This window comes from Geotrypetes seraphini, chromosome 5 (genome assembly GCF_902459505.1).
Source record: "Geotrypetes seraphini chromosome 5, aGeoSer1.1, whole genome shotgun sequence".
NCBI classification, from domain to species: domain Eukaryota; kingdom Metazoa; phylum Chordata; class Amphibia; order Gymnophiona; family Dermophiidae; genus Geotrypetes; species Geotrypetes seraphini.
In genome coordinates this window covers 182,335,997-182,350,482 of record NC_047088.1, presented here as the reverse complement: position 1 = coordinate 182,350,482, position 14,486 = coordinate 182,335,997, and the positions used below count along the sequence as shown (strand labels likewise).

The window sequence follows — 14,486 nt, the reverse complement described above, 5'->3', positions numbered from 1 at the left end:
TATCCTCTGTTTTCTATCTGATAACCAATTTCTAGCCTGCAACTGAACATTGCCTCCTATCCCATGATTAATTTTCTCAGGAGCCTCTCATGAGGAACTTTGTCAAAAGCTTTATGAAAATCTAGATACATTACATCAACCAGCTCACCTATATCCACATGTTTATTCATACCTTCAAAGAAATCAAGCAAATTGGTGAGGCAAGATCTCCCTTGGCTAAACCCATGCTGACTCTGTCTCATTACTAACAGCAAGTCAGCATTTTCATGTTTGAGTTCTTTTAGTATCCTGGGATGTATACCATCTGGTCCAGGTGATTTATCACTCTTTAAACTTGTCAATTTGGCTTAGTATATCTTTCAGATTCACCGAGATTTCTTAGAGTTCCTCCACATCATTACCCTTGAAAGCCATTAACGGTTCAGGTAGATCTCTTACATCTTCTTTCATAAAGACTGAAGCAAAGAATTCATTCAGTCTCTCCTCTATGGCCTTATCCTCCCTGAGCACCCTTTTGTTCTTTGATCATCTAACACAGTGTTTTTCAACCGCTGTTCCGCGGCACACTAGTGTGCCGCGAGATGTTGCCTGGTGTGCCGTACGGTCAGGGCCGCCATCAGGGCAGTACCACCAGTCTAGGGAGAGGGGCGGTCCGCCCAGGTGGACAGGAGAGAGCTGGACGGGGGACCCGCGGAGTTCAATACTTCTCGAGCCGCGAGGCTTGTCTTCTGTTCCTGCCTGCCCTGCAGCTAACATATAGCCGATCGCAAGCGTTCCCCGATGTCAGCGCTGACGTCGGAGGGAGGGCTTAAGCAAAGCCTGCCCTCCGACGTCAGCGCTGACGTCGGAGAATACTTCCGTTCGGCTATTTGTGTGCGGCAGGGCAGGCAGGAACAGAAGACAAGCCTCGCGGCTTGAGCTTCGTTTTGCTGAGAAAGTTGCAAAGATGGGCTGGTAGGCAAACACGGAACACAAAAGGGGGGAGGGAGTGCGTTTTGGACACAAGGCATGAACTTGGGAGAGAGGAAGGGAGGGAAAGAGATGCTGAGGTGGGGGAGGGAATGGGTTTTTGGACACAGAAGGCATGGACTTGGGAGAGAGGAAGGGAGGGAAAGAGATGCTGAGGTGGGGGAGGGAATGCGTTTTTGGACACAGAAGAAATGGACTTGGGAGAGAGGAAGGGAGGGAAAGAGATGCTGAGGTGGGGGAGGGAATGAGTGTTTGGACACAGAAGGCATGGACTTTGGAGAGAGGAAGGGAGGGAAAGAGATGGTTGTGTACACGGGGAATAGAAGAAAGGAGAATTTTTGGTCATAGGGAGGGAGTGAGGTACAGATAGTGGCATACCAGGGTGGGGGGGGGCGGTCTGCCCCACCCCGGGTTTACGTCCCAAGGGGGTGCACAGCTGGCCACCCTCCAGTGTTGTCCCTAGGCTGGCAAACTGCGGCTCTTTAGCCACTTGGGTGCCACCACCGCCAACGGTGTTGTTGGCGGTGGCAGCATTATAAAATACTTTCTTTGTGTTTATTTGATTCCTATTCAAGAGAATTACTTTATATATAGTCAATATAGGCACAGAGTTAAATTTTTTAACATTTTCTAATGGTGGTGTGCCTCGTGATTTTTTTCATGAAACAAGTGTGCCTTTGCCCAAAAAAGGTTGAAAAACACTGATCTAACAAACACTTTCTGATGCAATATTTAGCCCTATCTTCTAGGCTTTTTTGCATCACTTACTGTTAATAAATGCCATTATCATAGTGTGATGCAATATAGATCAAAAGTGTTCAGCAAGCACTTTCCATTCCACAATAGATTTCTAGTATGAAGGAATAAGAGTTACTGTCATATTAGTGTGGCAATTATTGAACTAACCATTGATATGCAAGCTTGGAACGACGAGTGAGGTGATTACATTTGTAGATGACACTAAACTGTTCAAAGTTGTTAAAACGCATGCGGATTGTGAAAAATTGCAAGCAGACCTTAAGAAATTGGAAGACTGGGCATCCAAGTGGCAGATGAAATTTAATGTTGACAAATGCAAAGTGATGCACTTTAAATATAAAAGGCAAATATTAATATAAAAATTGTAAGAGGACCGGTGAGGAGGCAACACGTTATGCTAGCCGCTATGATAATAAACTGAGCGGTGAGCTGTGTTTCTGAGGTCCAGTGAAAGGTTAAAACTGAAGAAGAGGAATACAAAGAATCTAAATACTATTGTTACTTGGGATTGGAGGTTGCTTATGAGTTATATGTGATTCCAAGTTTGACAGATAACTTAAGGACAAACATCCGATTTGGACTTATTCAAAATCCTGCACATACAGTACATAGATTTCCTTTGAAAATCCTAGTGAATGAGGATAGTTCATGCAGGTTAACATATGCATAGGAAAACCCCCCAGGGTAGTTAACCTTTGATCTAATTCTGTCCGTTTCTCACAGCAGGTAAAAATATTCACATGGTTACCCACATGGATATTTTCATACTTTGGGGTGCTGAAAAATTTCGCATAGGGTTCTTACCCCAGAAAATGCACTGAGAATTCCCTACAAAGTCTCAAGTCTTTTCATAGATTGTCTTTTCAAGCTGTTATCTAGGAAAAAGATCTTAGCAATTTGATATTAAATTCTATTTCTTATCAGCATTTTAGGAAACTGTTGAAAACCAATCTGTTTGAGAAATTTTTTTAAATCTGATTTTGTATTTCACTGTGTATGTAGAGTTCTCTTTTATTTTGTAAACCTCATAGTTGTGGGTATATAAATACATTTTTATGCTATGTTATGCTCCTATGTTTTGTTTTGTTTTTAATTACACATGGCTGCTGAAAAGAACAGCACAGTCAAGAGTACAGACTCACAAAAAAAAAAAAAAAAAATCCAAAACCTGTTTTTACCAACAGAAAATTTGGAGTGGACTCTGATGATCTTTCACCCTTGCTCTGCTGCTAGAATGCATATAAACTGCCCCATTTCTCGCCAGGAATGCAAAATCTGAAGAGCTAAAATTACCTAGGTCTTCCAAAATCCGTTTCCATCGCATTTTTACCTCCTTCCGAATCTGTCTTAAAGCACAGATTTCACAGTTGATCTTTGTCCATTCCTGAAAAAACAAAGATAATGGAAAGTTCAGTTTTGAGGCTTCAGGCTATGTTATCCAGCCTGAGCCCTGACTTGTGCTACAGAGATTTCTCACACTTTCATTTGTATTGCATTTTACATATAAAAAGACTGGGCTTGCTTTAACAATTCAGCAGTAGGATAACCAGACAGGACAGCAGTTTTCAATCTGAGGCAAAAATAAAGAATGCTGATGAATTATTGGAATTACTACATAATTGAAGCAATTTGCAAGGTACACAATTGATCCATTCTGTTATCTTGAGATGTAATTAACTTTCCTTCCGGTATCTTTATGTTCTCTTTACAGAGATTCTAATATAAACCCAAATCTGGCAAGTTTATTTTGTACTATAATCTTCATTTATCATTGCTATTAGAACTGTGTCTTAGGACTTACTGGTCTAGATATTAGTTATACATTTTATTTTATATTATTAGTTCTCACTTTATTGTTCATTTGATTATGCGTTCTAAGATATTTATTCTAATAGTGCTTAGATTTTTGATGCATTTTACATGATATATTATTATTGGTTTATATATGCTTTAAATGTGATATCTAAATGTGTTATTTATTATCATTATTATTGTATTCATTTGTACATAATTTGTATGGGTGTTTTGGGTTTTTTTTAGTATCCCCCGAGGAAAGAACATACATATGATGAAATCTGGATCCTTGTTGGGACGAACATATAAGGAATAAAGATACTGTCGGATGAAAGGACATCTCTCTTGCTCTTTATGTTGTTCTGTTTCCATAGCAAGGCAAGGTTTTCTCTGTTTGGCTGTTTGGGCTTTTACTGGTTGATTATGAACAGAACACTGAACTGACAGCAACAAGAATCGCCATGACAATGGTGCTGAGCACTGACCTACACACTCCAGAGACTAGGAACTCCAAAACTGTGGTCTTCCTCCCCTACACCTCAGACAAGTACCTGTTTAATTTTTTTAGCCTATGGGTTACACTAGTGATACTGATGAAAGCCATCAATCCTCACATTCTCTTTCAGCTTTGAAATCAAACTGGCCCAAATAAAAATCCTGAAAAATTGAATATAAGAACAAAGTGCCTCCATGTCAACCAAGTAATCTATAAGAACTATATGGTGGCATATTGAAGACCTGAAGGCAGTATAGACTCCAGGCAAACATAACAGCATCAACAAGATCCAAATACAAAAACGGTGCTGAAGTACAAAAGCCGCAATCGGTATCCATCATTAATCTTGGAGAAGCATCCTGACAAGTAAAAGGAATGATTGAGATACAAATGGAAACAGAAGGAGGAGAGGGGGTGAAAACTCAATACTACTAATCCAAAAAACTCCCCAAAACTGTTCAAAAAGAATGCTAAACACTTAGGGCGCCTTTTACAAAGGCGCGCTAGGGCCTTAACGCGTGCGCTAGCCACTATCGCCTCCTTTTGAGCAGGTGGTAGATTTTCAGCTAGCGCGTGCTATAACAAGGGCAGCTGCGCTGAATTTCTATGAAGGGAATAGGAGGCGGTGCTAGGACGTCTTGGAGGACTCTGATGACCCCTAATGCAGGCGTTCCTCAGATGCCGAAACACAGTGCTGTGTCGGATCCACAGCTTCTGCTTGTGTCCTTTTATGAAATAAACAAGTTGGTTTTACATCAGTGTTCTTCAGTGCTCATTGTCTGTTCCCACTTCTTTTTGTACTGTTTTATACCCGTGGGTTCTCTGTCCTGTTGGACTTTTTGGTGTTTACTTAAACTAAGTGGGGCCATAAGATGATTTTCAAGAATGAACCAATCTGGAAGGTTCTCAATAAGTTCTGGAAGAATCCATTACATTCCTTGGCGTAAAATGTAAGCTTGATGATATATATAGAAATCTGGAAAATTAATTCCACCCATGGACTGAGACTTTTGCAATTCTGGGTGGCTTACCTGACCATAGAAATGTCATAAGAATTCTATTTATTTATTTATTTATAAAAAGATGCCTGAAAATAAATTGGAATCATGCTCATCTGATAACAAATTACTGGAGCACAGTGACCATATCAATCCAAGCGCCAGCACTCGTACTTAAATTACTGTAAATTCAGTGCTGCTTCTGTTTAGGTAATAGTGCCAATACACCGACAGCACAATTACTGTGCCATGTACCCTGCCTCATCCATCTCACCAAGGCCACTATGATTTTTGCATTCCCTTCTCCCTTGTACCCTGTGCACTGCACTGCTCATATAGCCTTCAGTACAACATTCTCTTTATGGATAAATCCCTTTGCATCTGTGCTCCTATTTACCAATGATGAGATATCAAACTGTGCAGATTTCTATATAATAAGAATATATTAAAGGGATGGAGGAGGGGACCTAGCTGTTGTTGGTCTGTTTTCTGATTCCTATATCAGTTTAAAAAATTTGTATGTAACTGTTGTACACTTTTTGATATTATATATATGAGTAATGATGGAAGTTCAGTATGCAACTGGTTTCAATATTATATTAAATGTAAAGAAATTAAAAATACGGTAGGCTATACAGACACACAGATAGTTGGCAGGAATTGAAATCCCCTCTCCCTGTTGGCTTCAACATTGTAAGAGAATTCCCAACACTCAGTCGGCCCGTGTCAAGTACATTATTTCCAGAGACTAGAGATAACCCTAAAGCTGGGATTCTCATCCCAGTCCTTGGGACACACCTAGCCAGTCAGGCTTTCAGGATATCCACAACAAATATGCATGGAATAAACTTTCATGCACTGCCTCCATTGTCAACAAAAGAAAAATCCAACAAAATCTGCAGTCTACATATATATCTCATACATATTCATTGTGGATATCTTGAAAACCTGACTGGCCTGGTGTGTCCTACTAGGTTGAGAATCCTGCCCTAAAGGTATTCCAATAGAGTTGACATAGCGATAACAGCATATGAGGAAGGCTCTGAAAGTTAATTGCTTTATCTGTTAGGTTTTTAGATACCAAGTTGACAGAATCTGAAGCCAAATAGCATACTTGATTGAGTAACTTAATTGTGTGTATGAATAGCTTTCCTTTATTTTTGGTGGAGTTCCTTTCTACTTTTAATTTTGATTGTACATCACCTTGACTTACCATAATTGGTAAGGTAGGTGATTTTAACAAATAAAAATGAATTAATGGGAGACTGCTACTGAGTGCTGCAAATATGACTTCATATACCAGTATTACATCCACCTTGCAATTCAGACCTACGCAGGTTTACCTCAGTATATTTGTGCAGCTGGTTCCGTGCCACTAACAGATTGTGCAATTCCCTGTCATCATCTGTCTCTGTATGAGATAAATCACCAGGAAAATTCCAGAGATTCCTGTCATCACCACATGCCATAACTCCTCCCAGCACATATGATGGATAAGGGTCATTATTGCTGAAATAAGGAAACAAAAAGACAAAAAATACATGGCTAGAACAGAGCACATCAGGTTTTACTGAACTAAAACCAGAAAAGATGCCATCATAGTAACAGCACATAAATAAGGTCAGAACATAACTCACTGGGATACAGCCGAAAAGTCACATGAAAACAAGTTGTTAAAATACATGTAGACATATGCAACTTGGGAAAGAAGTTACAGAATGAATCTCACAAGGTGAAGATATAAGATTCTCAGATAGTGATACACTTAACCAAAATAACCTAATTATTGTACAGGAATTTCCATGACCACAAAAGATCCCTTCTTTCGATACCAATTTATGTAATCCACAAGCTTCCTCAATACATTACTCTCTCCACTATAAACACGCTAAGTGCTCTATGCACAAAAAACCCCCAAAACAACAAAGGAATAGGCTTCACACAGTAAATTCTCTTTTCATGCTTTACTTCTTGTTGCTGATTGGCGGGAGTAGGTTAAAGACACTAAGGCACCATTGTTGAAGCACTGAGCATGGAAGAAAGACGCTACTTTGAGACTGTAATTACCATTTCATATTTACAGCATCGAAGCTGAATTGAGTACATGTGAAAATACTTGTTTTTTGAAGGTGCCTATGCCCTGATGAACAAGCTCATATTTGAAGAAATAAAATTTAATTGGGAGATAGGTGCCTATTTTCTTAGGCACAATTTCTACAAAACATAGGTGCCTATCGCATGGCACCTAGCAGCACCTAACACCAAAGTAGGTGTGTTTAGAGGTGGCAAAAGACTTAGGCACTGCTAGGCGCGATTCTCTAAAGGACTTAGGTGCCTTTAAAACATTGGCCTACATAACAGATGCCTTAGGGGTCCTTTTATCAAGCCACGCTAACAGGGTTAGTCGTTGGATATTTCATCACGCGCTAAGCCCCGCGGCTGGCAAAAAAACTAATGCCTGCTCAATGCAGGCGTTAGCGGCTAGCGTGGCAGGCGGTTTAACGCGCGATATTATGCACGTTAAACCCCCTACCGCAGCTTGATAAAAGGACCCCTAAGTTTTAAGTTAGGCGTGATTCTGTAATGGGCACCAAGTGTGACTGACATGTAATAGGTACCTAACTTTACGCCTATCATTTTTAGGTGCCCATTACAGAATCTGGCCTTTAGGTTTGTTTTTAGTGGTGAGAGTAGTGAATTGAGTTGATTTTTGAGTCCTCCACTCTTTTCAGTTTTTGTTTCATACACAAGATGACTACACAGTTATTTCAGTCCACACCGCTTGGGATCTATCCCAGCTGCCAGACATAGAACAATATAGCTGCACACCCAGGTCACATTTTGCTATCTTCCGTACTGGTAGTCTATCATCCTGGTTAGATAAGTACACAAAGGTCCACATTTAATACAACACTCAGCACCCTCTTCTCTAACCTACCATGGTCTTACCATGGTAACAATATAAATAGCTATTGAAACTTGCAAGTTTGTTGTCCAAATATCCATCTGCCTAGTCCCTTGTGGCTTTGTTTTATAGGGTGTCCAGGGGAAAAGCCCAAAAAGGCACCTATGTGCCTTTATATAATAAGCTCCCAGAACCAGGCGTAGATTAAGAAAGTAGCAAAACGTTCATTCTATAAGATCAACTTTTGTGAAAAAATTAATCTTCATTCTGAATGTGCTTCAGATGATTCTGCATAATTGATGATTTTGTTAATGATTTACAATACTTTAACAATTCATCTAGGTGAGAAAGATCCCTGTGAGAACCCCACACCATCAGGGTCAAAGGAAAGAGAAACATAGGCCAAGCACTGAAATTGAGTTTGTGTAGCTTCTGCTTAACAGTCTTTCTCTCATGTACTGTGAAACTTCAGATGCTGATTCTCAATTATGTGACAACTTCCTACAGACTGAGCTAGCTATTGAGATAAGCAGGCACACAAAAAAGCAGAGCAATTTGCAAGATGTTGCATGGAAAGAAGGAGAAATTAGGCTCTTACCTGGTAATTTACTTTCTTTTAGCCTCTCCAGACCATGACCAGCAGGTGGAGACTGAGACAAAACTTTGGAACTGTACATATCATGTGACCCCTCCCTAATTACCTCAGTCTGCTGAATAACCAAGCAGAACTAAGAACTATCAGGACTCCAAACAGGAGTATCAACAAATAAAAACAGGAATGCTGTTAGAAAATGCAAAGGAACAAATGCAAATAGCAAAGGTCCCCACAGCTCGCCAGCAACACCAGCCAAGCCACAGCTACTGTTCTTAATCTCCCCAGCCCTAGAAAAATACTAGAAACCAACTGAAAAATGAAAATCTGCACGCAAGAACACGACAATAGGCAGGATGGGGTATTATGCTGGTCTGGAGAGGCTATAAGAAAGTAAATTAGCAGGTAAGAACCTAATTTCTCCTTCTTTAGCAACTCTCCAGACCAGCATAGGTTAATCTTACAAGCGGGACATAAAAACATAAGAATTGCTGCTGCTGGGTCAGACCAATGGTCCATCGTGCCCAGCAGTCCGCTTCCGTGGTGGCCCTTAAGTAAAGGATCAGAGCCCTAACTGAGTCTAGCCTTACCTGCGGACGTTCTGGTCTAGCAGGAACTTGTCTAACTTTGTATTGAATTCCTGGAGGGTGTTTTACCCTATGATAGCCTCCGGAAGATCATTCCAGTTTTCCACCACTCTCTGGGTAAAAAAAAACTTCCTTATGTTTGTACGGAATCTATCCCCTTTTAACATTAGAGAGTGCCCTCTTGTTCTCCCTACCTTGGAGAGGGTGAACAGCCTGTCTTTATCTACTAAGTCTATTCCTTTCATTATCTTGAACGTTTCAATCATATCCCCTCTCAGTCTCCTCTTTTCAAGGGAGAAGAGGCCCAGCTTCTCTAATCTCTTGCTGTACGGTAACTCCTCCAGCCCGTTAACCAGTTTAGTCGCTCTTCTCTGGACCCTTTTGAATAGTACCGTGTCCTTCTTCATGTATGGCGACCAGTGCTGGACGTAATATTCCAGGTGAGGGCGTATTATGGTCATTTCTTGAAGGGCTAAGCAGCTGGCCTTTCATAGGGATACAATTTTATTCTTTGCACACATCACAGTTCATAATATGGCCAACCCTCTTCTTATTGGTTGTGATTTACAAGAGCAAATCACTCTCACTTTATTCCCTCTTAACTGGATACCTAGCTTAAGAGTTCCAAAATTAAAGATAATAAGGCAGCTTTTTAAAAGCATGATTCACAATTATTTTGAAGTCAAATCAATTTTTGATGTTTATCAACCCAGCCAATATTCAGCTATTCAGGAATGTTTGTAGGCTAGGCCTATAGATTGAAATACACTGTCTACCAAATTGCAACTGAAGGTCAATATGATAACATTTTGTAAGTGAAGAATTTATTTTCTGATAAGCTGAGTCTATTTGTGTTTCCTCTAAAATGTTAATTGCTATGTTATCTTATTTTTGATGTTTTATGCTCTTATTTCATAGGTTCATTATTGTAATCCAATTAGAATTACAATGATTACTAGAACAGAAATTTGATTAAATGAACAAATAGTTGAATTTCAGTGTGTGTGTTATTACACCCAAAATGTATCCAACAGAACTTGAAACTGAAGCAGATTTCAGATGGGCTAGAAGTTGGAGGATAAGTATAGCTAACATTTAACATATAGTACAAGTAATTTTCAAATCAGTATCAAAGATCTTATATATAATTAGAGAGGAGAAAGCAGACTTTCCTGATCCTAAATTTAAAGAAAGAAGTATAAATATAAAAAATTTACTTCTTTGCTTTAGTGTCTATCCTAACAAAAATTCCATGAATAAACAAAAACACGTTAGTATTCTCTCAAGGATCTTTTGAATGGATGCACCAACTGGCTGATTTTATTGATTGCCTGACTATCTTAACCGGGAATTTTATAATACTGTGCAGTACTACCCTACCTTACCCAGCTACTCCTTCATGTCACTTGGCCGACAAAAATTTCTGGAAAGAACACTGCACATCAGTAAATTATAAACTAGAAAGTTTGCGATAGCCGATCCAAGATGGCAGCCGCATAGGCTAACAGAGAGGAGCGTCTTGCGAGTCTGTCTTCAAAAAATTACCTAGACATTACCACCTTTGTGGGAAAAATGCCAAAGAGAAGAGGCCTCGTGGCACTCTGGGCCTGTCGTCCTCGGCAACATTGATGAACTACTGAGACGTATACAGGGTATGTCGGCAGTGTCGGCTACTTCCCCGCTGGAGATGCTGCAGAGAAGTGAGATGCAAGCGGTCTCTCAGCCTCACACCACCAGTTCTCCGCGCGAGGGGGTGCTTCCGGGAGGTGGAGAGCACTCTCTCTTGAAGGCTAGAGAGATCGAATCAGAGAGCAGGAATTCTGGTTCCTAGTCCTTTCAAGGAAACCTGAACATGGATAGTGAGGACCAGACAACAACGAGAACAGGACCTTCCCAGCCATAGCAGAGACGAGGAGAAACACCAGTTGGTGAGCAGAGTGATTTGAACTTACAATTTTCTTTACCTCAAAAAACCCATGAAATTACTTTAGAAGCCCTGTGGGACTTGATTACTAACCTGGGAAAGAATATTAACTCAGTCCCAACAAATAGAAGGGAAATTAAAGAAGCATAACGACATTAATAAATGAAAACAAGAAATTGGTGCCTCTAAATCTTCAACAGATAAATTGCAAGATGGTAAAGAAATATCAAAGCAATTACAAGAGATGCTAAACAAGGATAATACAAACTTAAGAAGAAAATTTGAATCACTTGAGAACTTCTTCAGGAACAACAATCTTAGACTGATTAATTTCCCTAGGGTTACTACGGTAATTCCTAGAGAAATGTTGAAATGTTACCTTTTGGAAATTTTGGAACTTCATTACCTCCATTTACACAAGTTTAATATCTACCGAGTAAGACACAGGATAACCAACAAGGCACTAATCAGGAACCTATGAATATATCAACCTTATTGGAAGCATCCAATAGAGAAGTGGCCGTTCCAGCTACTTTACTACTGACTGTAGCTCTTACTCTTGATAAAAGTTGGCTTCTGAGAATATTTTATAAAAATAAGCAAAAAGAATTCCTAGGTTATAAATAAATTATAAACTGAATAATTTTTCTCTCTATGACAAGGGTACACTTAACCCACCTCTACCAGATCTTTTTGAAGATTCTAAAAGACCTGAAAAATATGGTATCCAAACTGTCCTCCTGAACTCACAGTCAGTCAGGACAAGGGGAGGAAATCAATGGCAGCAAATTATCTTCTCTCACTTTGAGTGCTACTATTTTGCCATATTGGGAAAGGAAGAGGAACAGCAATGGGTCTCTTTCTGCTCAAAGGAGACCTGATGCTTTAGTGCTGGAAGAGTACTTGGGATTTTACACCTTTCTCTAAATGGAAGCTTCTCTTTGCCCCCAATGAGATTGGAGGCTCTTCTCAGAAGTTTAGAACCTGTCCCTTCCTCTCTCAACATAACTTTATATGGGGGTGGGGAGCTTTTGGGGAGGGGGTTCAGCTTCGATTTGTTTATTGCCGTTCTACTTTGAGTGTTTTGTATGGTTAGTTTTGTATTAGAGGGAAGAAGCGAGAGTTTTGGGGAAGGACTGGGTGGGTAGTTGGGATTGTGCTCTTATTTCTGTCTGGTTTGTCATTTGTAAAAATTTCAATAAAAATTATTTCTTTAAAAACAAACATAACTTTACATGAATAGATGGTGGTGAGGGGAAAAAGTATAAAAATGAATAGAAAGAGGGCACAAGACATGGGGAGCACATAAGGAAGGAGAAGAGAGTATACAAGATGATAAAAGGTAGAGAGCATTGGAAGAGTAAGAAGACAGCAAGCACAAAGAAGACAGGGAAGAGAGTGAAAGCAGAACCCAGGAGGAAGAAGCATGAAAAGAAGTGAGAAAGGAAGAGTACTGGGAAGAAGGATGATTAATAAAGGTAAGGAACGTAACTAAGGCAGAAAAGGAGAGAAAACTGATACTAGGAGGAAGAGAAGGAATAATGGGAAATAAGAGTCATGAGGAAAGCAAGAAGGAAAGGAGAGGAAAAAATAATGAAATAGCCTTCTGAAGGGAAAAGGAACAAAATAATATGCATTAGAACATAAAAAATAAAACAGGACGAGAACATAAGGGAGTGAGGCAAGCCCAGCAAATAACACAAAGATGCAGAACCAGAAAATCAAGCCAGACACACCAAAAGCTGTAAAATACTACATTGACTAAAAGAACTTATGAGTACTAATTTGTGTACTTATCGTAAAACCCAGCTGACAGTATCCTGATTTCTCCCACACAATATATCTCATCTGAATTTTTCCAGTCCAAGAATTTTGTGCAGAAAATGGTATATTGACCCCATAAAGAATGATTTTCAAACTTTTCAGAATTTTGTCCAATTTTGGAGGGGTGGTAGTGGATTTCAGTTCATTTTGCACAATGTTAAGCATATACAGGCTTATAATCAAAAAACAGTCATCCAAAAAGCATTCTAAATAGGCACTTGGACATCCAAGTGCCGATAATTGAAACCGTCTTTCTGTACATCTAGCGAGGTGTTCCAGCCTCTGTATGTCCAGAGCACGAGATGGGCATGGTGGAGGCAGGCTTTGCGTAGTCTCAAGGGCGGGTTAGACATGGACGTCTTGCAGCGATAATCAAACATTTTGCAAGACATCCTGGATGGAACTAAGACATTTGGAACTAGACCTGTTTTAGAAAGGACTACGTGCCACAAAGGTGCCCAAACTGACCAGATGACCACTACATTAATCAAGGTAAGACACCCCACACTCCTCCAGTGCTCATTGACACACACACCTCCATTCACCATACAAAAATGAGAACAAAAAGGTACATACCTGTCTCTAAAACAGCAGCATATGGTATGAAGAAGCCTAGTAGAGCTGCACACCTGGTGGGTGGGCTAATGAACCAGAGAGGAGAACCCAGGCCCAGAGGCCACTCTATTACATTTATGCTAGAACATGTGAGCCCACCCAAACCCTACTATACTGCAAAAAAGGTGCCACCTGCAGCCATAAGTGCTATTGGGGTGGTACACAGGAAGGTATACTAGTTTTGGTTGTTGGAGGGGGGATGTATCTCACCCTAAATTTTAAGGGGGTTATGATGAGATATACAGCTGGCACCCTTTATGTGAAGTTCACAGCAGTGCCCTCTAAGGTGTCCCATTGCTCCATCTGTGGCCAGTCCATTACTATGCTGGCCCCACTCACATCCAAATTGTCAGGATTAGGATGTTTTCAACCTGGATGTTTTTCTGATTGAAAATGGGGTATAAAGTTAGACGTTCTGGCAGCCTAGACATCCTGGTGGCCATGACATCTAAGTAGATGATTTTTTAAAAAAAATTATATTTGGACGTTCAGCAGTTTGCTATTCGAAGGGAGTGCGGGAGTGTGTGGTGCAGCGATTAGAGCTACAGCTTTAGCACCCTGAGGTTGTGGGTTTGAATCCCGCACTGCTCCTTGTGACCCTGGGCAAGTCACTTAATCCCCATTGCCCCAGGTACATTAGATAGAATGGGAGCCCACTAGGACAGTTAGGGAATAATGCTTGAGTACCTAAATAGAATTTTAAGATATATGGAATATAAATTATTAAAAAGAAAGAAAGAAAGAAAACGGCCATTTTTGTACCTCCAACTTTGGACATTCATCTGGAAACATCCAAATTGGACTTAGATGTCTTTTTTTTAAATGCCCCTCATAATGCATTTTAGAATATTTTAATGCATGGAAATCAACTGTCTGCACATTAAATTACACTTCTCCCTCCGGATTCGCGGGGGATAGGGACAGAGCCAGACCGCGAATGGCGAAAAACCGTAAATATCCGGCTCTGACCCACCCCCGCCTCCTTCCCGCCTTCCCGTCCTTACCTGGTGGTCTAGCGAGCTT

The 14,486-nt window shown here is 40.2% G+C and overlaps 1 protein-coding gene across 2 annotated transcripts in view; it reads right to left on the bottom strand.

Moving 5' to 3' along the window:
- Nucleotides 1-14,486, bottom strand: part of MREG (melanoregulin) — a 39,994-nt gene that overhangs the window by 16,149 nt on the left and 9,359 nt on the right. For both annotated transcript variants that reach the window (XM_033944343.1, XM_033944344.1), the window contains exons 2-3: nt 6,360-6,525; nt 3,022-3,112 (exon numbers count right to left, since the gene is read on the bottom strand). In XM_033944343.1, coding sequence (XP_033800234.1) covers nt 3,022-3,112; nt 6,360-6,525 — 257 coding nt within the window. The remainder of the gene's footprint in view (nt 1-3,021; nt 3,113-6,359; nt 6,526-14,486) is intronic.